Source organism: Bos indicus x Bos taurus, chromosome 1, assembly GCF_003369695.1.
Source record: "Bos indicus x Bos taurus breed Angus x Brahman F1 hybrid chromosome 1, Bos_hybrid_MaternalHap_v2.0, whole genome shotgun sequence".
Classification (NCBI taxonomy): domain Eukaryota; kingdom Metazoa; phylum Chordata; class Mammalia; order Artiodactyla; family Bovidae; genus Bos; species Bos indicus x Bos taurus.
Genome location: NC_040076.1, coordinates 65744058 through 65769377, shown reverse-complemented (window position 1 = coordinate 65769377; position 25320 = coordinate 65744058). Strand labels below are relative to the sequence as shown.

Below are 25320 nucleotides of genomic sequence, written 5' to 3'. Positions count from 1 at the left end.
AAAATGGGCACATCCTGCCCTTTAAGGGCACTTCCCAGAAGTTACACATAGTATTTGTTCTTAGATACAATTGACCAGAACGTAGTCACATGTTTATATTCCCCAGATACAGGGAAGCTGATGAATATAATCTAGCTGAGTGGTCATCAGTTCAGCTAACATTTAGGGGTTTTATTAAAGGAAGAATGAAGAAGTGAAGTGAAGTCACTCAGTTGTGTTCGACTCTTTGTGACCCCATGGGCTGTAGCTTACAAGGCTTCTCTGTGCATGAAATTTTCCAGGCAAGAGTACTGGAGTGGGTTGCCATATCCTTCTCCAGGGGATCTTCCCAACCCAGGGATCGAACCTGGGTCTCCTGCATTGCAGGCACACACTTTACTGTCTGAGCCACCAGGGAAGCCCAAAGGAAGAATGAGAGAATGGCTATTAGGGTGGACTGTCAGTCTCAGTCCTAGTAGCAAATGATTCATCTATCTATAATCCCTGAGGGCCATTGGTCTTTTAGTCAAAGTTTGTTGATTAAAAAAGCCTTGTAACTCATTGATTTCTATTACTATAGTCACCAAAGAAGTTTATCCTGCTTCAGTCTCTTACTTTAGCTACAAGATATGCACATTTGACCTAAATCAAATCCCTTACGTTATACAATAGAAGTGACAAATAGATTCAAAGGATTAGATCTGATAGAGTGCCTGAAGAGCTATAGACAGAGGTTCATGACATTGTACAGGAGGCAGTGATCAGGACCATCCCCAAGAAAGAGAAATGCAAAAAGGCAAAATGGTTGTTTGAGGAGGCCTTACAAATAGCTGAGAAAAGAGGAGAAGCGAAAGACAAAGGAGAAAAGGAAAGATATACCCATTTGAATGTAGAGTTCCAAAGAATAGCAAGGAGAGATAAGAAAGCCTTCCTTAGTGATCAATGCAAAAAAATAGAGGAAAGCAATAGAATGGGAAAGACTACAGATATCTTCAAGGAAGTTAGAGATACCAAGGGAACATTTCATGCAAAGATGGGCACAATAAAGGACAGAAATGTATGGACCTAACAGAAGCAGAAGAGTTTAAGAAGAGGTGGCAAGAATACACAGAAGAACTATACAAAAAAGATCTTCTTGACCCAGATAATCACAGTGGTGTGATCACTCACCTAGAGCCAGACATCCTAGAATGCAAAGAAAAGTTGGGCTTTAGGAGCATCACTACGAACAAAGCTAGTGGAGGTGATGGAATTCCTTGTTGAGCTGTTTCAAATTCTAAAAGATGATGCTGTGAAAGTGCTGCACTCAGTATGCCAGCAAATTTGGAAAACTCAGCAGTGGCCATAGGACTGGAAAAAGTCCGTTTTCATTCTAATCCCAAAGAAAGGCAATGCCAAAGAATGTTCAAACTACAGCACAATTGCCCTCATCTCACACACTAGCAAATTAATGCTTAAAATTCTTCAAGCCAGGCTTCAACAGTATGTGAACCGTGAACTTCCAGATGTTCAAGCTGGTTTTAGAAAAGGCAGAGGAACCAGAGATCAAATTGCCAACATCCGCTGGATCATTGAAAAAGCAAGAGAGTTCCAGAAAAACATCTGCTTTATATGCCAAAGCCTTTGACTGTGTGGATCACAGTAAACTGTGTAAAGTTCTTAAAGAGGTGGGAATACCAGACCACCTAACCTGCCACCTGAGATATCTGTATGCAGGTCAAGAAGCAACAGTTAGAACTGGACATGGAACAACAGACTGGATCCAAATTGGGAAAGGAATACATCAAGGCTGTATATTGTCACCCTGCTTATTTCACTTATTTACAGAGTACATCATGAGAACCACTGGGCTGGATGAAGCACAAGCTGGAATCAAAATTGCCAGGATAAATATCAATAACCTCATATATGCATATGACACCACCCTAATGGCAGAAAGTGAAGAAGAACTAAAGAGCCTCTTGATTAAAGTGAAAGAGGAGAGTGAAAAAGTTTGCTTAAAACTCAGCATTCAGGAAACTAATATCATGGCATCTGGTCCCATCACTTCATGGCAAATAGATGGGAAAACAGTGGAAACAGTGTCAGACTTTATTTTTTTAGGCTCCAAAATCACTGCAGATTGTGATTGCAGCCATGAAATTAAAAGACACTTGCTCCTTGGAAGAAAAGCTATGACCAACCTAGACAGCATATTGAAAAGCAGAGGTCCATCTAGTCAAGGCTATGGTTTTTCCAGTGGTCATGTATGGATGTGAGAGTTGGACTATAACGAAAGCTGAGCCCTGAAGAATTGATACTTTTGAACTGTGGTGTTGGAGAAGACTCTTGAGAGTTCTTTGAACAGCAAGCCAATCCAACCAGTCCATCCTAAAGGAAATTAGTCCTGGAAGCATTGATGATGAAACCGAAACTCCAATACTTTGGCCACCTGATGCAAAGAACTGACTCATTTGAAAAGACCCTGATGCTGGGAAAGATTGAAGGTGGGAAGAGAAGGGGACTGCAGAAGATGAGATGGTTGGATGGCATCACCGACTCTATGGACATGAGTTTGAGTAAGCTCCAATAGTTGGTGATAGACAGGGAAGTTTGGCGTTCTTCAGTCCATGGGGTCGCAAAGAGTCAGACACAACTGAGCAACTGAACTGAACTGAACTGATGCAGATTACATTTATGTGTTTAAAAAGGATGGGAGGAAGAGACTAAAACATTCCAATCTTATTTTTAACTGCCTCTTTCTACCCTTGATTTCTCAGTTAGACTCAACTCTGGAGAGTGTTGTGTCAGTTTTTTTATACAGATACTCTTCTCTCAAGCCCAGAGGGTCTTTAAGATAATGTAGAAGATAAAGAGGTTTTATTTACCTTGCTACATTATTTGCTTGTGCTTATCTTTCTCATGAAGAAGAATAATTGGAATGTTGGCAGCCTGGATTAATATCAAGTAGTAAATCAGATAACATTCAAACAAAGACCATAACAACTTTGTTTTTGAGGTCTTGGAAACTTCTGATATTTTGACTTTGCGTAGTGCTCCACTTCAGGGCTTCCAATGGTAAAGAATCCACCTGCCAATGCAGGAGACTAAGGTTTGATCCCTTGGTTGAGAAGATCCCATGGAGAAGGAAATGGCAAGATCCCTTGGAGAAGGAGATGGAAACCCAATCCAATATTCTTGTCTGGGAAATCCCGTAGATGGAGGAGCCTGGTGGGCTACAGTCCATGGTGTCGCAAAAGATCTGGACACAACTTAGCACCTAAACAAGAACAATGACAATGCTTCATTTCAGGATGACATGTGGCTTGCTCAGAATTTCTTAAGTGTGCAAATAAATGGTTTCATGTCAACCATGAAGATTTAAATACCTGTTCATGCTCTTTGGACTATGTAGCATCTTGCTAACTTCTGTGCATTCTATAAATGATAATTTCCTGGTGTTTTATTTAGATGACTGTTTAATCTTTCTGTGGATTTCTTGGAACCTTCCAATGTAGGATGATGGTGCTTTGTGCCAAAACAGTGATTTACAAGTTAAATGGTTTGTGGATCTATCTATATCAAGTCTATGCATGATTTGATTCAAATTGACTTCTCTATTATGAAGTGGATACAGCTTCCCTGCTGCTGCTAAGTCGCTTCAGTCATGTCTGACTCTGTGCGACCCCAGAGATGACAGCCCACCAGGCTCCGCCATCCCTGGGATTCTCCAGGCAAGAACACTGGAGTGGGTTGCCATTTCCTTCTCCAGTGCATGAAAGGGAAAAGTGAAAGTGAAGGCGCTCAGTCGTGTCCGACTCTTAGCGACCCCATGAACTGCAGCCTACCAGGCTCCTCCGTCCATGGGATTTTCCAGGCAAGAGTACTGGAGTGGGGTGCCATTGCCTTCTCCACAGCTTCCCTAGGCAAGTGCAAACAGGACCTAGAAATATATATTGGCATTATTTTTGCATTTTCATAAATCTTGATTATCCTGAAAAGTGGTTATCTATTTTGTTGAATCAAAGCCCAGAAGAGCTGTACACAGGTCAAAGTGGTTTTTAACCTATTGCTAATGCTAGTTGATCCATTTTCTAGATAGTTTTTTTGTTTTAAGTTAGGCTATTTTATAATTATTGTAAGTGTCAGGTGGTATATTCACTTCTCTTTGTTTTGATGGTACCTAATGTTTTTTGTAATTATACTTGGGATAAATAACCAATGGTTATCAAGTTTACAGTTCTTACATTTTTCCTGTCTTGATTCTCAATTTGGCAGTCAGTGTTGGGAAAGCATCATCTATATTTTCTCTCTGCCTAGGTGGTTAGAATAGTCCACCACAATCTACTTTTATTTTTATTGTTCTGTAATGCAAGTGGCCTTCATTTTACCTCTTGAATATCTTATTTACTGCTTCCTTTCCCCTACTATTGAATTCATTTGGGAAAAAAAGGGTTTTCTCTCGTCTTAATTGTTATAGTAAGTGTTTATGTTTTTACAAATTGTATATTTGAATATGTTTTTAATTAATAAGTGCTTTGACATATTTTTGTTCATTTGGCTGTCTCAGTAGCCTAAAGCATTTGAATTAGTGAGTTTTATATTGTGATTTTTAGGTATCCAGTAGTATTTTTAACTTTGTATTATCATCATGTATAACATTAATGGAGCTCAGATTTGGCTACTCACTGCACAATAGGCCAATAAGTCAAGTGACAAGGCGTGAGTCAAGGAAAGTGGCCTTATTTGAAACCAGCTAACTGTGAAGGAGAAGAATGTGAACTAGTGTCCTTAAAAACAATCTTAATATCTTGGTGCAAGCGTTTTAAAGTCAGTGTCAGGAAAGGGGCTTCAGGGTAAATGAGCAGCTTGTGCACAGTTCTCAGATTGGTTAGCATCAAGGTGAAGTTTCAAGCATCACCAATTTTCTGGGTTCAACTGGTTGGGGTCTATGTACTTGTAGTCAGCAGTTTTTATCTGGGAGTCTGCTTCTTATAAAACAGCTTAGGAATATGTGTCAGACCTTTTATCTATACCTTTCAAGGAACTGAGAGTTCAGTGACTCTGCTTTGTAGCTTATTTATACTCTAAATTGTTAGCAGTTTCCTAGGCCAACAGTTATTCTTTGTTTCTATGTCTTCACGTTTACTAATCATTAACTCTTCAGCCAGCCTTTTGAGACGCAAGGGGGGCCTGAGAGACTGAAGACCTATGTACTCAGTTGTGTCCACCTCTTTGTGGCCCCATGGACTCTAGCCTGCCAGGCTCCTCTGTCCATGGAATTTTCCAGGCAGGAATACTGTAGTGGGGTGCCATTCCCTCCTCCAGGGGATCTTCTGACCCAGGGATTGAACCTGTGTCTCTTGTGTCTCCTGCATTGGCAGGCGGATTCTTTACCACTAGCAGCACCTGGGAAGACTAAAGCAAAAGCTTTTTACTTCAAAGGACAGGGACACAGGAGATGGTATGCAGTTTCATAACTAGTAATAATTTGTATATACATTTTCCTTTATAGTTTTCAGAATATCTATTACTATTACATACTTAATTATTCAATGATAATAGTACTGTATGGAAGGAAAAAAAAACTTTTACCCTCTTAGGTTCTATGCCTTGTGCTTGCAAATTAAACTGACGAATTACAGAGTAACAGGAAAAAAAGCCATACATATTTGAGTCACTGTTTAATTTTTTACATACATGTTGTCCTTAATTGAAATAAAAATCCAAAGAAGCAGATAGATGCTGGGGGTTTATGTATCCTTTTAACAGAGAGTGTTAAATTGTAGAGAAGTGACAAGACAAAGGAAAGGGGGTTGGTCATAATTGAAAAAGACATGTGTACCCCAGTGTTCATTGCAGCACTATTTATAATAGCTAGGACATGTAAGCAACCTAGATGTCTATCAAGAGATGAATGGATAAAGAAGTTGTGGTACTTGTATACAATGAAATATTAGTCAGCCATAAAAGGATGCATTTGAGTCAGTTCTAATGAGGTGAATGAACCTAGAGCCTTCAATACAGATTGAACCTTCAATACTGATTGAAGTTAAGTCACAGAAAAAATGTTGTGTATTAATATGTGTATATGGAATCTAGAAAAGTGGTCTAGATTTTGGTCTAAATTGATGAACCTATTTGCAGGGCAGCAATAGAAATACAGACGTAGAGAACAGACTTGTGGACACAGTAGGGGAAGGAGAGGGTGGAATGAATTGAGAGAGTAGCGATGAGACATATACATCACCATATGTAAAATAGACAGCCTGCGGGAATTTGCTGTATGACACAAGGAGCTCAAACCTGGTGCTCTGTGACAATCTAGAGGGATGAAGTGGTGTTGAAGGTGGAAGAGGAGGAGACATATGTATCTATGGCTGATTCATGTTGATGTATGGCAGAAACCAACACAGCACTGTAAAGCAATTATCCTCCAGTTAAAAATAAATTAAAAAAGAAAAGGGGTTTGGGCTTCTAGGGGGTGGTACATTGTGGAAGGGTAGGTATGTGCTGGAAATTAATGCAAGTTAAGCTTTATATAGGAAGGTCTGTGCACACCTATGTCAGTGCTGAATTTTTGTCTCCAGTGATAAGAATTTTTCTCCTAGTATGAGAGGCAGGAAGGGGAACACATTCACAGAAATGTTTATGTCCTGCTTCTAAGAAATAGGGAGAGGGCAGAGAGCTCTATGTTTGCTGCTTCTCAGTTGCCTTCAGGTCAAAATAATCCTTATGCTAAAGTGGAATATTTTGGTATAGCATATTGTGATCCCCTTCAATCCAAAATTCAGAAAATAAAATATTTGTGGTAATTCTATAACAGCCACTGTCATCTGTTGTCTCCTTTTAAACAAGAACCTCCAGAAGAAATGGAGCCTGGTTAACTCTTAATTCTAGCTCAGTGAGACCCCATGCTGGGCTTCTGATATCCAGAACTATACTATTAAAAAATCTGTGTTGTTTGAAGCCACCATGTTTGTGACAATTTGTTGCAGCACCAATAGAAAACTAATACTGAGAGGGATTGAGGAGAAAAATTCCCTCAGTGGAACAACCATGAGAAGCTTGTTCAAGGTTGTACTCATGGAACCTATCAGTGTCTGGTGCAAAATAAAAGCTAAACAATGATTTTTGAATCAATAAACATGTATTGATATCTACTAGGTGTTAGTTAATTTATGTATCTACTACGGTAAGAGCATTGCTTTTTGGTAAGAAAACTGAAGCTCATTTAGATAGATGACTAGTTTAGGCCACAAAGCTACATGAAAGAAACTTAAAATTCAAATCAGAGCCTGTTTGACATGCTGAGGTCTCTGGCCACACAACATTCCTAATTTCTGTAACTATCACTTAGCCCCCTAAATGAATCATTCAAAACCTTTGTTCTAGTTACTTGTGCATCCTCAAAATTCTTGAAAGTGGTAGGTGAACCTCTTTTCTGTCTTAGAAGTAGGAAAGAAAATCAGCAATGGTATAAAAGGGATACCTGGAGTTCTTTAAAGGGTATACTCGATAAAAAGAAGAGGTTGGGTAGAATAATGAGAGCTAACATCTACTCAACACTTCCTATTTGCTAGCTGTGGATATCACGGCTTCACTGCTTTAACACATTCATTCTTCAAAAAAAAAAAAAACAAGACAATTTAAAATCTCTTTAGCTGATATGGACATGTGTTGGGATTTTGCAAATTTTTTTTTTTTCCATTACAGGTGAGAGTATCTTAGTTTGTAAAAACTCTGAGAAATCAAAAGGCATAACTCTACTTCAGGGATCTCTGAAACCTGTTCATAGCTGTTTGCAAAGACACGAAGGAGAAGAAGTAACCTCAAGCATGATAAGAGCTATTTTGGAGGTAAGAGGGAGTTCACTAAATTACCATTCACTTTTTTGTTCATATAGTACAATGGTAGAGCTTTAGTGTGTTAAAAATCTTAGGTTCCTGTTTCTTTATGAGATTATTTATAAACTTTCCAAGTCTGAATCTCTTTTATTTTATATAGTTATTTCCTGGAGATTAATACAGCTTGTACCATATAAATCTACTTCAAAATAGCAGTTTGAAACCCAAATGCCAGATGGTTCTGTTTATTTTTTAGGTGTTCTTTATTATTTTCTGAATTTTTTAAAAAAGATGACAACAGTGGACCTTAGTTCCTCCATACAGATCATGTGTGTGCTTAGTTGCTCAGTTGTGTCTGACTCTTTGTGACCCCATGGACTGGAGCCTGCCAGGCTCCTCTCCATGAAATTTTCCAGGCAAGAATACTGGAGTGGGTTGCCATTTCCTTCTCCAGGGGATCTTCCCAACCTAGGGATCAAACCTGTGACTCTTGCGTCTCCTGCATTGACAAGCAGATTCTTCACCACTAGTGCCACCTATTTATTTATTTATATATATATATATATGTATATATGTATATATGTATATGATTTAATTGTATTGTTAGTTCCTGCATTTTAGATAATGTTTCATCTAATTTCGTTTGTGCAAACATGTTGGATCTACTTAAAAAAAAATATGTATATACATATATTTGATATATTTGCTTTGGGTCTTAGTAGCAGCACATGGGATCTTCTGTTGAGGCACACTGACTCTCTAGTTGTAGGCTTAGTTGCTTCACAGCATGTGGAATCTAGTTCCCTGACCATGGATCGAACCCATGTTCCTTGCATTACAAGGTGGATTCTTAACCACTGGACCACCAAGGAAGTCCCTGGATCTAATTTTAAGGAAAACTTTCCATGTTGTCAATAGGTGTTATCTATTTTTGTAATAAATTATGATGGAAGAGTTAATAAAGAGTCTCTGCATTAAGATGCTGATAACATTTTATGAGAAAAAATAATTTATTTAATGAGGTCCTGTGTCTTATTAAAAAGTTGTAGAAGATTTCAAACTTCTTTTCTCAGATAATAGTTGGTGGAGTGGCAAGTACGTCACAAGATATACAGACTTATGCTTCTTGCACATTTTTGGCTGCAAGTATGAAAGAAGGGAAGCAGGGATTCAGAAAAATAAAGATTCTGTTCAACTTGGAGCAATTGAGGCCTGTGTAATGTGGCTACTAGAAAATGAATTCATCCAGATTACTGAAGCTAGTGATGGAACAGAAGGTAAATATGACTTCTGAATTGCAACTTCCTTTTTTATCTTTAGTGATTTAGAGTATCTAAGAGTGTTTTAGTAGAAGAAAATTGACTTATCAACTCATTTTAAGTGAATCAGTGCTGTGTTCAGCAACATCAGACAAGTAGTATAGAGCCTGCTGATATATATCCATGCATTGGATTCTGTTTGTAAAATTGATCAGAGCCTGAAAGATTAGTTACAGAATGCCTAAAGACAATATTTTATTTTTAACATTTGATCCTTTTTTTCCCCACCCCCACTCCCAAACCAGGAAATGTATATCATCCAACACACCTTGGTTCGGCAACTCTTTCTTCTTCACTGTCTCCAATTGATACTTTAGATATTTTTGCTGACCTACAAAGAGCAATGAAGGGCTTTGTTTTAGAGAATGATCTGCATATTGTTTATTTGGTAAGTTCTGTTTTCTTCATTATTATCTTTGTGAAAATGAGGAGGAAATACCTATAAAGAATCCTGAACAACAAAAATACCCTAAGGGAATATATTGTCTGCTTTCCTTGACTAGGATAGTACTGGTGGGAATAGAGATGAAGTAAGATGAAAAGTAATCAGCTAAATGTTCTAGTGACCTTTTAAATCTGCTTGCCTACTTGTCTGTTTTTTCTAGCTTTCTTTCATAAGGATTTGAGATGATTTATTAAAAACATGCATTATACAGTTTGTAAGAACACAGCAAGGGGCAATGAGATATCTGGAAATTAAGGATAAGATCATAATGTAAAACTCAAGCAAGGATTGGTACATAAACAAGAACACCAGTAAGTCATGTACAGTTGTGCCCAACATTGATTCTGGGCTGTCTAGCAACTGTAGCAAAGAGTAAAGCTGGTTAGTCTTAATAAGATAAAAAACAAAACAAAACAAAAAAATAGAAGTATTGCATTTTATTGCCTAAGAGAAATGTAGTCCTAAAAATCACACTATGGGACTTACATTTTTGATAAAGTATTTATAGTAAATGCTATGAGGAATTTTAAAAGCTTGTTTAAATTAGATAATCTTTTATAAATATTATTTTTTAAAACAAAGATTTTTTATAATAATTGGATAAAATACAGTTTGAGGTCATATTCTCTGGCAAGAACCTGACTGGAAATACTTAATTTTGCAATTAAGAGTAGATGTTGGGAGTGATGTAGGCAAGATGGTTGTAAAAGGGATCTCTGACTCTAGTCCTCATCAAAGATATGAATTAGCAACTATTCACAGTCAAGAACACTTTCTAAAAATCCTAGAACCTGGTGGTGAGGTTAAAACACTCTTTTAGAGTGCAAAAACTGAGCAGCCACATTAGAATCTAAGAGCAGTGGTTTTCACTTTGACTGTGTTGCCCCTCCAAGCAAGCACAGTGCCTTACTGGAGAATACATGGTTTCTCTAGTGGTTAAAAGAGAGTCAAGGTTGGCATCCAGTTTTCTCAGCATTCTGGAACATTCCTTGGGAAGGTCACTTCTGTCTCGCCTCACAGAGAAACCTAGGGGAATTGGCAAGGTTAGATAGACCACCAACGGTCAGCTAGGAACAAAGAAACAGATGGAGCTCACAGTGACCAGTATTTGGATCATGGCAGTGATACTGCATCTCTTTCTTAATCAGAAAGACCATCAAATGATTCCATTCTCTGTGGCATCAGAATGATGTCCCCATTTGATTGGGAAGCAGGGTGAGCAGTTCTGCCCAGCTGGCAGTCCTAACCTGTGCATAATTCTCAATGTATATACTTATAAATTTTTATTTTTTATAAGAATAAAAAATTTTTTATTCTTTTTTATAAGAATAAAAAAATTTTATTCTTTTTTTATAAGAATAAAAAATATCTGGGGGGAATTCATAGAGGGAAAAATGTAGTAACAGAGTCAGATTAAGAATATGATTTATGAGCTTTTAATAAAAAGTTATAATAAAAACTTCTAATTAAAAAAAGAAAAGAGAGGGAGCCAGCCAGCAGCCCTGCCAGCTGCAGAGCTTGCCTGCAGCCTTGCCTGACCAGGGAGCCTGACTCTGGAATATAGCTTGGAATCCTGCATGAATACAGAGTTCATCCTTTGGACCCACCCACCTGTGGAGCACAGTCTCTGCCTGTACCTGAACACGGAATCCAGCTAATGGCACCAACTAACCAGGGAGTACAGTTTGTTCCTGCTTGACCAGAGAACCCAAGGAGCAGCCCTACCCAACCTCAGAGCTCAGCCAACCTGCTTGACTATGTGAGCACAGCCATGGGTCATGCCTATCCATGTAACCAGGCTAGCAGTTTCACCTGACTAGGCAGCTCAGGCAGTAGTCCTGTTTGACTGCAGAGCTGAACCAATGGCCCCTCCAACCAGAGGTCCTGCCTGGTCCTTTATGAATTCTACCAGCTGGCTCTTTCCCCAGACTAGCCTGACTAGTGAAAATCTTTTCTCTGGCAAAGCAAACATGAAGATTGGAAGAAGTGACCACTTCCTCAAATGCACAGACACCAACACCAACATGCAAAAATAATGAAGAATAAGGGAAACATGACACCACCACCATCATCAAATAAATTGATAAATTAATAAAAACTTCAGTAACCAAACCTAAAAGAGATCTATGAACTGACTGACCAAGAATTCAGAATAATCCTTTTAATGAAATTCAGTTAACTTCATTAAAGAAAACACAAATAGGCAACTGAACAAAATTAAGAAGTCAATACATGAACAGAATGAGAAGTTCAACAAAGAAATAGAAACTGTTTTACAAAAGCCCCCACCCTACTAAGCCCCCCAAACCCACAAATCCCAGAGCTGAAGAATACAATGAGTGATCTATAAAATTCAATAGAGAGCTTCAAAAGCAGACTTGATAAAGCAGAAGAAAGAATCAGTGAATTCAGATAGGTCATTTGAAATTATACATCCAGAGGAAGGGGTGTTGGGGGAGGGTTGGCTAGAAAGTATAGAGTGAAAAAACCCCACAAAACTTATGGGACACCATCATATATATTATTGAAGTCCAAGATGGAGGAGGGAGAGAAAATGACAGAAAGTCTATTTAAAGAAATACTGGCTAAAAATATCCCAAATATGGGGATAGATATGGACATGAAGCTAAGAGGACCTCAAACAGGTACAATCCCAAAAGGACTTCATCTCGATACATCAAACTGTCGAAAATCAAAGATGAGAATTTTGAAAGCAATAGGAAAAAAGACTGTTGTCAAGTACAAGCAAACCTCATAAGGCTGTCAGATTTCTCAGCAGAAACTTTGCACAGAGATTGGTATGATGTATCAAAATCATGAAAGAAGAAAACTACCAACTAAGAATACTATACCTAGCATGCTGTCTTTCTGAAATGAAGGTAAGATAAAGATTTTCTCAGACAAAAGCTGAAGGAATTCATCATCCTGGGCATGCATTTATAAGAAATGCTAAAGGAAGTTCTTCAAGCTGAAATGAAAGGATGCTGTTTAACAACATAAAACATGAATGTATAAAACTCACTGGTAAAAGGTAAATTTATAATCAGATTCAGAATTCAGAATGTAATGGTGATATGCAAATCACATATACAAAAGTTAAAAATAAACATTGAAAATAATTATAATTTGCTAATGAATACATAAAATGTAAATTATAATATTAACTGCATTAAATGAGAGGGGATGGAGAAGTAAAAATACAGTTTTTGTGTAGAATCAAAGTTATCAGCTTAAAATAGAAAGCTAAAGCTGTGTATACAATGGAACATCATTTATCTATTAAAAAAAAAAAAGAAACCTTTCCATTTGTGACAACATGGATTAACCTGGTGGGCATTGTGCTAAATGTAATAAACCAGACAGAGAAACATAAACTTTGTATGGTTTCACCCATGTGGAATATGAAAAAGTTGAACTCAGAAACAAAGTGGAATGGTACTTGCCAGGGGCTGGGGTCTGGGTGATATGGGGAGATGTTTGTCAAAAGGTACAATCTTTCAGTTACAGGCATACTTCCTTATTTTATTGTGTGTTGCTTTGTTTTATTGTGCTTTATAGATACTGCATTTCTTTTTTGGAAATTGAGGGTTTGTGGTAACCTTATTTGAATAAGTCTCTTGGTGCCATTTTTCTAACAGTATTGTTTTTATTTTTTAATTAAAAATTTTTGTTTATATATTTTTGGCCATACTTTGTTGGCTTGTCTTCAACCAGGGACCAAACGCCAGTCCTCAGCAATGAGAGCATGGCATCCAAGTCACTTCACTGGACTACCAGATAATTCCCTAACAGCACTATTATTTTGAAAAAATATTTACTTGGCCTTGCTGGGTCTTCGTTGTGGCACATGGAATCTAGTTCCCTGACCAGGGATTGAACCTGGGCCCCCTGCATTGATGCAGAGTTTTAACCACTGGAACATCAGGGAAGTCCCAGCATTATTTTTGTTTTTTAGAATTAAAAAAAATTTTTTTTAATAATATATTTATTCTAGTTGCACTGGGTCTTTGATGCTGTGTGTGGGCTTTCTTTAGTTGTGGAAAGTGGGGACTACTCTCTAGTTGTGTGCACGGGCTTCTCATTGCAGTGGCTTCTCTTCTGGAGCACAGATTCTAGGCACATGGGCTCCAGGAGTTGCAGCACAGGGGCTCGTTAATCGTGGCTCACAGGCCATGGAGCCTGCAGGCTTCAGTAATTGTAGCACATGGGCTCAGTAGCTGTGATGCATGGGCTTCTCTGCTCTGTGGCATGATGAATCTTCCTGGACTAGGGATTGAACCTTTGTTCCCTGAATTGGCAAGGAGAATTCCCATCCACTATACCATGAGGAAAGTCCCCAGAATTACTTTTAAATTAAAGTGTGTGCTTGGATTTTATTAGTCATAATCCTATTGCATACTTGAGACTACTTTTGTATGCACTGGGAAACCAAAAAACTTACGTGGCTCACTTGATTGTGATAATTGCTTTATTGCGATGTTTTAGAATGAACCTACAGGATCCCCAAGGTATGCCTGTGTAAGATGAATAAGTTCTGGGAATTTAATGTACAGCATAGTGATTATAGCTAGCATAGTGATTATAGCTAGTAATACTGTATTGTATACCTGGATTTGTTTACAGAGAGAATCTCACCATACACACACACAGTGGTAACTGAGGTAATAGATGTGCTAATCACCTGATTGTGGTAGTCATTTCACTGTGAATACATATATCAAATCATATTATTGTACCCTTTAAATAAATATATTTGATTTCATTTGTCAGTTACCTCAATAAAGCTGGGAGGAGGGAAGGAGCAAATATATGTGTTTTGATAGGCAAGTGAGTAGGGGGTAAATCTGAAATTATTGTAAGAATTAAGGCTTATCAAGAGACGTATTTCAATAAAAACACTGTATAGGGGTGAGCACTAGGAGAAATGTCTGGACAGGGCCATTTTTCCCCCCTTCTAGTGAACATGTGTATTTCTCCTGCACATGTGTACTTCATATGTTCAGAGTTCTGTGCCTGAGAATGTGGCTAAGAAGAATCTCAAAGCTGGTCTTACAGTTATTTGGCATGGCCTTAAAAATAAGTCTCACTTATTGTACAGGGGTTATGATTATGAGCTCTAGGGTCAGACTTCCAGTTTACTTCCATGAAAATTAGATTTAATGCAAGAGGCTTGCCAGGAGGCACAGTGGTAGAGAATCTGCCTGACAGTGTGGGAGATGCAAGAGACTTGGATTTGATCCCTAGGTCGAGAAGATCCCTTGGAGTAGAAAATGACAACCCACTCCAGGGTTCTTGCCTAGAAAATTCCATGGACAGAGAAGCCTGGTGGGTTACAGTCCATGTGGTTGCAAAGAGTTGGACACGACTGAGTGACTGAGCACACACGCATGCTATATACATTACTTTCTACCTGTTTTTCCCCTTTAACAATATATCTTGGAAAGCACTCTTTATCAGTTCATGAAGACTTTTATTCTTTTTATATCTGTATAACTCCATTGTGTATGTGGATATACTGTTGTTTATTCAGTCAGTTCCTGTGATGAATATTTGAATTGTTCCCAATATTCTGGTATGGCAAATGATGCTGCAGTGAATAACTTTGGTGCATAATATTGTAGTTTTTATGGAGGTGTATCTTTAGGAAAGAATCCAAGAAGTATGATTGCTGAATAAAGTGTAAAGACATGTGATTTTGGTTTTGCAAAATTGCTCTCCATAGAGTTTGTATCATTTTCCAATTTTACCAGTGCTATATGAAGTGGTTATTTTTCTACAACCTTATAAAAAAAGGTTTGTTGTCAAGCTTTTATATATTTTTTAAGCTTTTCTATTTTGTGTATACTTTTAATTTGCATTTTTATTATGGATAAATTTGAACATTTTTTTCTGTATATTTAAGGCAGTATGCTTTTAGTTTCTATGAATTGTCCATGTCTTTTGCACATTTTTCTATTGTATTTTTGATCTTTTTCTTAAGTTTTAACAGTTCTTTTATATATACTAAGAGAGTAGTTCTTTGTGGTGTAAATACTTTTCTCCTAGTTTTCCACTCAGCTTTTGATTCTGTTTATTGTGTATTTTGTATAGCATTTTAAAATATATAGTTGAATTCTGAACCTTAGAATCAGTGAGAAATGATTTGCTCTCTCTGGGATTATAAAGAAATACTCTCACATTTTCTTCAAATAATTATATGATTCTAGTCTCTCTCTTTTGAGCTCTGTTCCATTTAAAGTTTATTCTAATATATGGTTCTTCAATTTTGTCGTTTTTTATAATGGCTGTCTGTAGTCACATCTTCATTTATTAAAAAGGTTTGATTTATACACAATGACTGAAAAATTTTCTTCTGCTTTCATTTAACTTTTTCCCCCTGCAGTTTTTATGTTCTAGTATGCATTTGTATTTAGATACATTTCTAATTTCCATTTGTTGTTGGGTATATTTTATTATTTGTTGACCTGACAATAGACCAATTTTACTAATATGTACACTATTACCTTTGTTTTATTTTTTTTCTTTTCTTTATTTTTAACTTTACAATATTGTATTGGTTTTGCCATATATCAACATGAATCCACCACAGGTATACATGTGTTCCCCATCCTGAACCCTCCTCCCTCCTCCCTCCCCGTACCATCCCTCTGGATCGTCCCAGTGCACCAGCCCCAAGCATCCAGTATCATGCATCGAACCTGGACTGGCGACTCGTTTCATATATGATATTATACATGTTTCAATGCCATTCTCCCAAATCATCCCACCCTCTCCCTCTCCCACAGAGTCCAAAAGACTGTTGTATACCTTTGTTTTAATTAAAAGTTTTTATTGTATTATCTAGTAAGGCAATGGCACCCCGCTCCAGTACTTTTGCCTGGAAAATCCCATGGACAGAGGAGCCTGGTAGGCTGCAGTCCATGGGGTCGCTAGAGTCGGACACGACTGAGCGACTTCACTTTGACTTTTCACTTTCATGCATTGGAGAAGGAAAGGGCAACCCACTCCAGTGTTCTTGCCTGGAGAATCCCAGGGACGGGAGAGCCTGGTGGGCTGCCGTCTACGGGGTCGCACAGAGTCGGACACGACTGAAGCGACTTAGCAGGAGCAGCAGCAGCAGCAGCAGTAGGGTTAGTTTCACTGTTCTTCTTTTCTGATGTTCATACCTATTCTTGCTTGCGTACCTTTTAGTATAATGCTTAGAATTAACTTGGTATTTTCATTGACATTGTTAAATTTATACATTAATGTGGAGGAGAACTGATTGACATCCTTCTTTTTTATTTGATTGGTCTTATTTGTGAAAAGAGATGTTTCTTTGAGTCTATTTTGGGGCTTTCAAGAGTGTTCTGAAAATTTTCTCATAGATAATTTGAGTTTTTTTGAAAATAGCTTTGTTGCAATACAATTCACATGGTATATCATTTAATATGTACAAGTCAATAATTTTTAGTATGCTCACAGAGTTGTGCAATCATTAGCATCTAATTGCATAACATTTTCATCACCCCAGAAAGAAACCCTATACTTATTAGCAGTCACTCTGCATTTTCTTTCAACCCTCTCATTCTCCCCTACCCCTGAGCAACCATTAGTGTGCATTCTGGTTTTCTGTAGGCTTTCTATTCTGTTCTTATTCAGTATATAGAATTATATAATTCATTATCTTTTACAGCTGGTTTCTTTCTCTTAGCATGATGTTTTTAAGATTCTTCCATGTTTTATCATGTATCAGTACTTAAGTTATTTAATGCAGAATGGTATTCATTGTATGGGTGGTGGTGGTGTTCAGTCTCTCAGTCATGTCCAACTCTATGACCCCATGGACTGCAGCGTGTCAGACTTCCCTGACCTTTATCATCCCTTGGAGCTTGCTCAAACTGATGTCCAGAGAGTCGATGATACCATCGTCTAGCCATCTCATCCTCTGTCACCCCCTTCTCCTCTTGCCTTCAATCTTTCTCAGCATTAGGAACTTTTACAATGAGTCGACTCTTGGAATCAGGTAGTTAAAGTATTGGAACTTCTGCTTTAGCATCAGTCCTTCCAATGAACATTCAGGGTTGATTTTCTTTAGGATTGACTGGTTTGATCTCGATTCCCAGAGACTCTGAAGAGTATTCTCTAGCACCAGATTTCAAAGTGTCAATTCTTTGGCAGTCAGCCTTCTTTATGGTCCAACTCTCACACCCATACAAGACTTTTGACCTATTTGTATTTTTGAATCTGTAATGTGTCTCTTATAGACAGCATATAGTTAGATTCTGTGTTGTTTTTTTTAATCCAGTCTGTCAGTCTCTATCTTTGATAGATTATTTAGCCCATTCATATTTAATGTTACTGTTGATGTAGTTGGATTTACATTGTGCACATTTTGTCTCTTTATTTTCTATGTGTCTCATGTCTTCTTTTGTTCTCTTGTCTTTTTACTGGTTTCTTTTGAGTTTAGCAAACACTTTTGTGTATAACATTTAAACTTCTTTAATTAATTTTTCTCTATATTTTTTGAAGGTATTTTCCTAGTATTTACTCAAGTGGTTAGCATATACAGTTTAAAAATTTAAAAATTTAAACTAAATTCCACGACAAAGAGAAACATTATTCTTGTATATCTGTATTCTCATTCCTTTTTTGGGTGGCTGCTATTAGTATTTTTCTCATCTGTGAGTTGCTTGTGATTAAATGAAGTTTCCATATTAATAAGACATTATCATATTTAGAAATCCAAATATTGAAGCTTTTGTTTTTAATATGAAGTTCACATCCACAATTTTGTCCCTTTTATAATGCATGATGTAATGAAGATGTTTCTTTCCTTTAGGTTACACCTGTGTTTGAGGATTGGACTACTATTGATTGGTATCGATTTTTCTGTTTATGGGAGAAGTTGCCAGCTTCTATGAAGCGGGTGGCAGAGCTAGTAGGAGTTGAAGAAGGGTTCTTGGCTCGCTGTGTGAAAGGAAATTTAGTAGCCAGAACTGAGAGACAGCACCGACAAATGGCCATCCATAAAAGGTAAATATCAGGGAGCCTGGACTATTCTGTTTTTAACACAGTACTGGATATGCAGCAGATGTCCAGTTTTGACTGAATATAGTAAAATTTTCAACTTCTTGTATTTACTAAATTTATTGATATTTTAGTTTCTTCTTTGTAGCTTATAAGAACCCACTGTATATTGAGACTTTTTAAAGTAGAACATTTAATTACTTCTTCCCTTAAAGAAGATGTGAATCAGAACTGCCAACTTAGTGTGGCTTCATTTGAGGATATGGTTTGTATTACCCTTAGAAGTGATTCATTACCAGTAGAGAAGAGCCATTTGAAAGATTTTGAAATATAATAAAATTGCTTTTCTTAAAGCAATAGTTTCATATTATTTACGTCATACTCAAGTATAAATTTTTTAAGGATTATATACAAATACATATAATCCAAATATACTTGGATGATTTGTGGCACAGTTACCTTTCACATCAAAAGCCAATTGATTTGGTTTTTTATAACCAAATTTCGGTTGAAACATGATTTGATGATATAATTGTATATCAAGCATTCTTTTAAAAAATATTTGTGTGATCACCTTTCTTGAACTAAGTCTCATTTCTTAAAATTAGTTAGTAGTATTGAAATATGGAAGAAATCTTTTTGATATACAGATATTAGTTTTTTGCTATAGTGCCAACATATGTTAGAATTTACTTTTACAACCATTGAGCTCTTTGTCCACTAATGCTATATCCTATTAAGAATCTTCTCTCTTTCTCAGAGAGAAACTTTTTTGGTTCTTTCTTACCTTTTTTGGTTCTTTCTTGTTTCTTAGCATCTATATTGTGCTTTCATAGTAAACATAAGTGACCTCTTACTGTACTTTTGGTAATTTACTTTCTAGGTTTTTTACCAGTCTTGTGCTATTAGATTTAATCAGTGAAGTTCCCTTAAAGGAAATTAATCAGAAATATGGATGCAATCGTGGACAGATTCAGTCATTACAACAGTCAGCTGCTGTTTATGCAGGTCAGTTAAATAAGCGTTCCCACATTTATTTAAGACTCTGTGGTTTGAGGTCAAGTTAAGATCACTTTTTTTCAAATTCCATTTTACTGTAGGCTTCTCTAAAAGTGATGTGATCATGTCAAACCATAATTTTGTATAGTCCCTGTCATCATCAGAACACCTAAACAGTGACTGCTCTGGGCTCAGTGACCCTGCTGTAGAAGACTGGCAGCTAGCTGAGTGTCTGTATCTTGGTCCCTTTCTATCTGTTAGCAACCTGCTGACCATCTCTCTTCTTTCTGTTTTTCTTTTTCTGGGGGAGGTGTCTTGAAAGAAGAAGTAGGCATAATTTTCACTTGTCTTGCTTTTTTCAAGTTACTGATTAATGCTTGTTATTGTAGAGGATGGCAAATGAAGAGGGATTTCTGAACTTCTAGCTCACTGTTCTAAATATTATCTCATCTTTAAGGAAATACTGGTCTTCCTTAATAAAATTAAGCTCATTTTTTCTAAGGTAGGCAAACAAGGGAAGTTCTAGATCTGATTTTACTAAGAAATCCTTAAGCCATTAGGAAGGCAATCCTGGGCTACTGGAGACTGTGTTTGTAAGTTTCATTGTGAAGGTGTGAACACGTGTGAGAGAGTACTGAGGGAAAGATGCTGAGAGAGGGTAGTAAGAAGGGAGAGACTACCTTTAACCCACTGGCATCAAAGATCTCAGATTACCTCTAGAATTAATGTTCTCATAGGGAAGTGATTTTCTTGATGATTTGACACTTGGCTGCTCTGGCCTCTTTATTTTAAGAGAGTATAGCTATCAACCTGGGCAACTTCTTTATTTTAAAGAAGATATCAATGGGACCTTTATTCTTTGGAAATAGTCCTCTTAGCACTTGACAATTTAAATTAGTTCTCTTGTTTTCTCTAGGTGGAAACCAGAGTACTTTCTTCCTTAAAGAAAATAAGGAAGAGTGAGAGAGAGAAAGAGAGGAATGAACTAGTGAGGGATTTTTGTTTGTTTTGTTTTTATGTGCTCTGCCTCAGTTTTTTTCGAATGTAAATTTATGATTAAGAATAAATAAGATAATAGTTAATGTGTCTAGCCAACTAGCTAGGCCCTTAATATAGGTCTACTCTACTATTAATTTACACTTTGGGCCTGTTAAACTTTATAGTTCTATAGGGAAAAAAACAAGTGAAACAAAACTACCTCAAGAAATGGAGAATTGGTCTAGAAAGAATTTTTAATTCAATAATTATTCCATGAATATTCTAGGGATGATTACAGTGTTTTCCAACCGCCTGGGCTGGCACAACATGGAACTACTGCTTTCCCAATTCCAGAAGCGTCTTACATTTGGCATCCAAAGGGAGCTGTGTGACCTGGTCCGGGTGTCATTACTTAATGCACAGCGGGCCAGATTCCTCTATGCATCTGGTTTTCTTACTGTGTCTGATCTTGCTAGAGCAGATGTTGCTGAGGTGGAAAGTGTTCTGAAAAATGCTGCACCTTTTAAAAGGTAAGAAAATCCCCTCATCTACATAGGTTATTAAATGAAACAGGCTAATTTGTAAGTAGAAGATAATTTGTTAAAATATTTTTCTCTTAGATAATATCATGCCATATTTGGTATAAGTGGAAGAAAATCTGGCTTCTTTTCCCCCCTCGAGGATTACTTTTTTTGTATATATATTTAAAATATATTTTATGACTTTAAAGACACTTTTAAAAGTATTATAACTTTTCTCCTAGAAAGACTGTGTAAAGCTAAGTTACCAACGCTTTCTGCTTTGATAGATTTTAGTTCTCAGTATATATCCAGGACTCATTTTAGACTTTACTTCAGGCAAGAACACTTTAATATTTACTCTTCTTGAATATTCTTTGGAACCCTAGTCCCTCAAAACCAGTTTATGAGAAGAGGACTCTTTGACATACATGTGTGTGTATGTGTGTGTTTAAAACTATACTCATTGAATGGGCTGGCCTCAGGATGTTATCAAGGAATAGGTTATTTTCTCAACCACTGTTCTTTGAACTCTCTGTTATATGGAATCTCAGCCAAATCCTATAGCTATTTAGGCACTTTCAAGTGTTAACAGTTTTATTTTCAGGTTTTAAAAATTTGTTCTAAATTAGAGCATTAATCTCATTTCCAGTTCAATGCTTCTTTCCTCCCACTCACTTTAAGTGCAGATGCTCTCATTTAAGAACCTTGACACAGGGTCTGAAACTGATAACATGTGGGAAGGGATGGGGAGGCATAATCAAAGGAAAGGTCTCACTACCCAGTGCCACCTCACATCATGGGCTTTATTCTGTGTATCTGGCAGCAATGCAAGTTTGGTTCTTGCAAGCTGGCCCTGGTGCAGCATGCACTGCGACCAGCTATAGTGGTATAGCTGCCTCTGCCTAGATTTTGAAGGATAAAATTGCCCGGAGTCTTGAGGATGTGCAACCCGAGGAGAGGACTGCTGCAGTGGGAGGCCCACCGTGGAGTCTCCACTAGGACAGTGCGTAGTGGGGGCAGGGCCATTCCCTGTGACCCCTAGATTGGAAGATCCACTAGTGTGCCATTTTGTCACTATGGGTGTGCCGCTGGCTAAAACCTACATAGTGTATGCTTTAGAACCTACTTATAAAGGTATTGATCTCCCCTGGAGCCTGTGATTTTCACAGAATCTTTGAATACATTTATACTTGCTTAGAAATATGTAATAAAAGACCTGAGGTGAAAAAATTTGTCTGTGGGCGTATCCCTGTGGTAACAACATACCAAATATCATGCTTAACCCTTTCAGGAAGTCATCTGAAAGCAGTACACGAAAAATTTAATCAGAAAAAAGTTATAAACACATTTTGAAATCTCTTCATTATGTTAAGGCTGTTATTGCCATGACTATGCCTCTTCTGGAAGCTCAGAATCATCATTGATTAAAATTAGTGACACGCAGTAATAGGACAGATCAATATTATCTGCCTCCTCATGGGACACACTGAAAAAGACACAACACTATTCCTGGAATATTCTTATCAGAAATTTCTACCTTGAATTTTACTGTAGGGAAACATCAGGCAAACCTTAATTGGGAGACATTCTACAAAATATTTGGCCTGTACTTTTCAAAAACATCAAGTCATAAAAACAAAGACTTAAAGCAGGCTAAAGAGGCATGACAATCAAATGTACCACCTTACTCTAGATTGAATTAGAAAAAGAACATAATTGGAACAATTGGTAAAATTTAAATAAGGTGTGTAGATTAGATACAGTGTTGTATTGATGTTAATTTTCTGAATAGAAACTAATGTATCTGGAGACTGGCCTCCCTTTCAGTGCTTGGAAAACCCATCCAGCATTCAGATTGTCTCAGATAGTTTGCCATTACCAGCAATCTGCAGTGAATTACCTTGTGCATGTATATTTTCATATTGTTGATGACGTGTCTTCAGAGTAAATTCCTAGACGTGAGATTTCAGAAGGTAAGTACATATATATAGCTCTAGTAGATTCCAGATTGCTCTGCAGAAGGGTCCAGCCAAGTTGCACTCTCACTAGTCTGTTCCCCTCAGCCTCACCGACAGAAGAGGTTGTTAAAAACTAAATTCAGTTTAAAACAAAATTTAAAATGCATGTAAAACCTTTGAGAGGATCCAATGCATTGGTGTTTATGATAACTATAAATAGGATAACTCCCAGTGTTTGGAGTGTGCGTCAGAGCCATAATCCCCAAGACCCAAACCAAAGACCCTATTGAATGAGTTGCTGCCAAGTGATCTCACATAATTAAGTTTCAACTTCACCAAAAGTATCAATCCAGGTACAGTGTTAGTGTTGGACATAGCACAGACACGTCCCTGTTCAGCTAAAAGTTTATCAAGAGCTGTCTTATTATCAAGAGCCAGAGAGTCTAAGTATTTTTGTTGCATAGCTAGTGCTTTTGCAATGGAATCTGCAGTGTTCCCTAAGAGTTGAGGAAATGTTCCTGATCATATTCTTCTTTGTTTTAACTTCTAATCAGGGAAGTAGGGCCCTGCCAAAGGAAGAAGTTTGAATTGTGAATGCCTCCTGTTAAGCCTTTTCTAGAACAGTTACGGGTCACAGTTAGATAACCTAAGAGGCATATTCCATATGAGCCATGTAGGCTCATATAGGAGCCATATAGGCATTCATAGACCCAAGAAGAATGATAACCACCACAGACAAAGACAAGACCTGTCAGGGCACAACCATTCCTATTAAGCAAATACTGACAATAGATTCATTCACAGGGATTGTTGCACTTACCTGTTCAAGCCAGGGATCAGTCAGGTTTTTAGTGCATGTGGGAAGAGAATCTTCTATCCTGAAACAGAGTTATCCTGAATACTAAAGGCTATCTCTTCATAGTAATGGCTTGGGAGATACAGATGAGGATGTTATCTTTCCAGGCCAATGTTAGAGTGAAATTAGGAAAGAAAAGGAGAAAGGGTTTCATGTTTTGCTAAAGCAAGAAGACTTGAGTCTGGTGTCTTGGGTGAAAGCAGTAGACATTGATATCAACGATTTTTCTTACTCACTGTTTTGTTTCCTGTGTTGTGTAGGACCAGATGTCAGCTGGTCTTCCTTAGCTGTGAGATGTACTCAAGACTCAATATGTTGTGTAGTTTTCCTGCAGTGTCAATGGTCAGGAGCACTTGGTAACATCCCTTCTCACAGGGCTCAAGGGGTGCCTTTGTTTTTAGTGATAGCTACAAAGGTGCAAGGGCTTCCCTGGTGGCTCAGACAGTAAAGAATCTGCCTGAAATGTGGGAGACCTGGGTTTGATCCCTGGGTTGGGAAGATCCCCTGGAGGAGGGCATGGCAACCCACTCCATTTTCTTGCTTGGAGAGTCCCCACGGACAGAGGAGCCTGGCGGGCTGTAGTCCATAGGGTCACAAAGAGTTGGATACGACTGAGTGGCTAAGTGTAGCACAGCACAGCAGAAAGGTGGGAATGCAATTTTTCTCTCTTTAATTATCCTCATTTTTTTTTTTTTACCAAAGATAATCACAGTATCACAGTAAAACTAATTTGTTTGCTTTAAACTTGATCTGATTATTTAAGTGCAGCAAGAATAGTGATTAACCATGCAGGTCCTTTTTTAATACTGCTTTGCTGGAACCTTGTAAACAAGGTACCAGGTTGAGAAGTAGAGTAAACTTCATCTACACTTGCCATAGTCTTTATAGATTCTGCTGCCTTTGTATGAAAGTCACATAGGTCATTTCTCTGTTACTCAGGTTCAGTATTTTTAGTGTGAGCCTCAATTTTGATGACAGAAGTTTTAGAAAGTAAGTGAATAGCAGTAAGAAAATTGTTTACTTGTTACCCATTTCTTACTGGGGTCCCAGAGGATTGTCATACACAATTTTAAGATAATGAGTAGAATTATTAGTTAGGATTATACCAGGTTAGAGAAGGAAATGGCAACCCACTCCAGTGTTCTTGCCTGGAAAATCCCAGGGACGGCGGAGCCTGGTGGGCTGCCGTCTATGGGGTCACACAGAGTCGGACACAACTGAAGTGACTTAGCAGCAGCAGCATACCAGGTTATACCAAGTTTTTATGAACTTCACACAATTTCTGGAACACTTATATACCTATACAAATGCAACACAAAGAAGGCTTACTCTTACGTCTTATTTGATAATGTTTCCCATGTGATGTACTATCAAATAAGCCTAACGTCTTTGTTCCAGAGGCCCTCTGGAAAATTTCAAAGTTAGTTTGT

The 25320-nt window shown here is 37.6% G+C and overlaps 1 protein-coding gene across 1 annotated transcript in view; it reads left to right on the top strand.

Moving 5' to 3' along the window:
• POLQ (DNA polymerase theta) overlaps positions 1-25320 on the top strand; it is a 105388-nt gene that overhangs the window by 22324 nt on the left and 57744 nt on the right. Inside the window, 7 exon segments of the mRNA XM_027531193.1 lie at positions 7675-7817; positions 8879-8972; positions 8975-9082; positions 9370-9512; positions 18391-18584; positions 19462-19586; positions 20842-21085. Of these exon segments, the coding sequence (XP_027386994.1) occupies positions 7675-7817; positions 8879-8972; positions 8975-9082; positions 9370-9512; positions 18391-18584; positions 19462-19586; positions 20842-21085 (1051 nt within the window).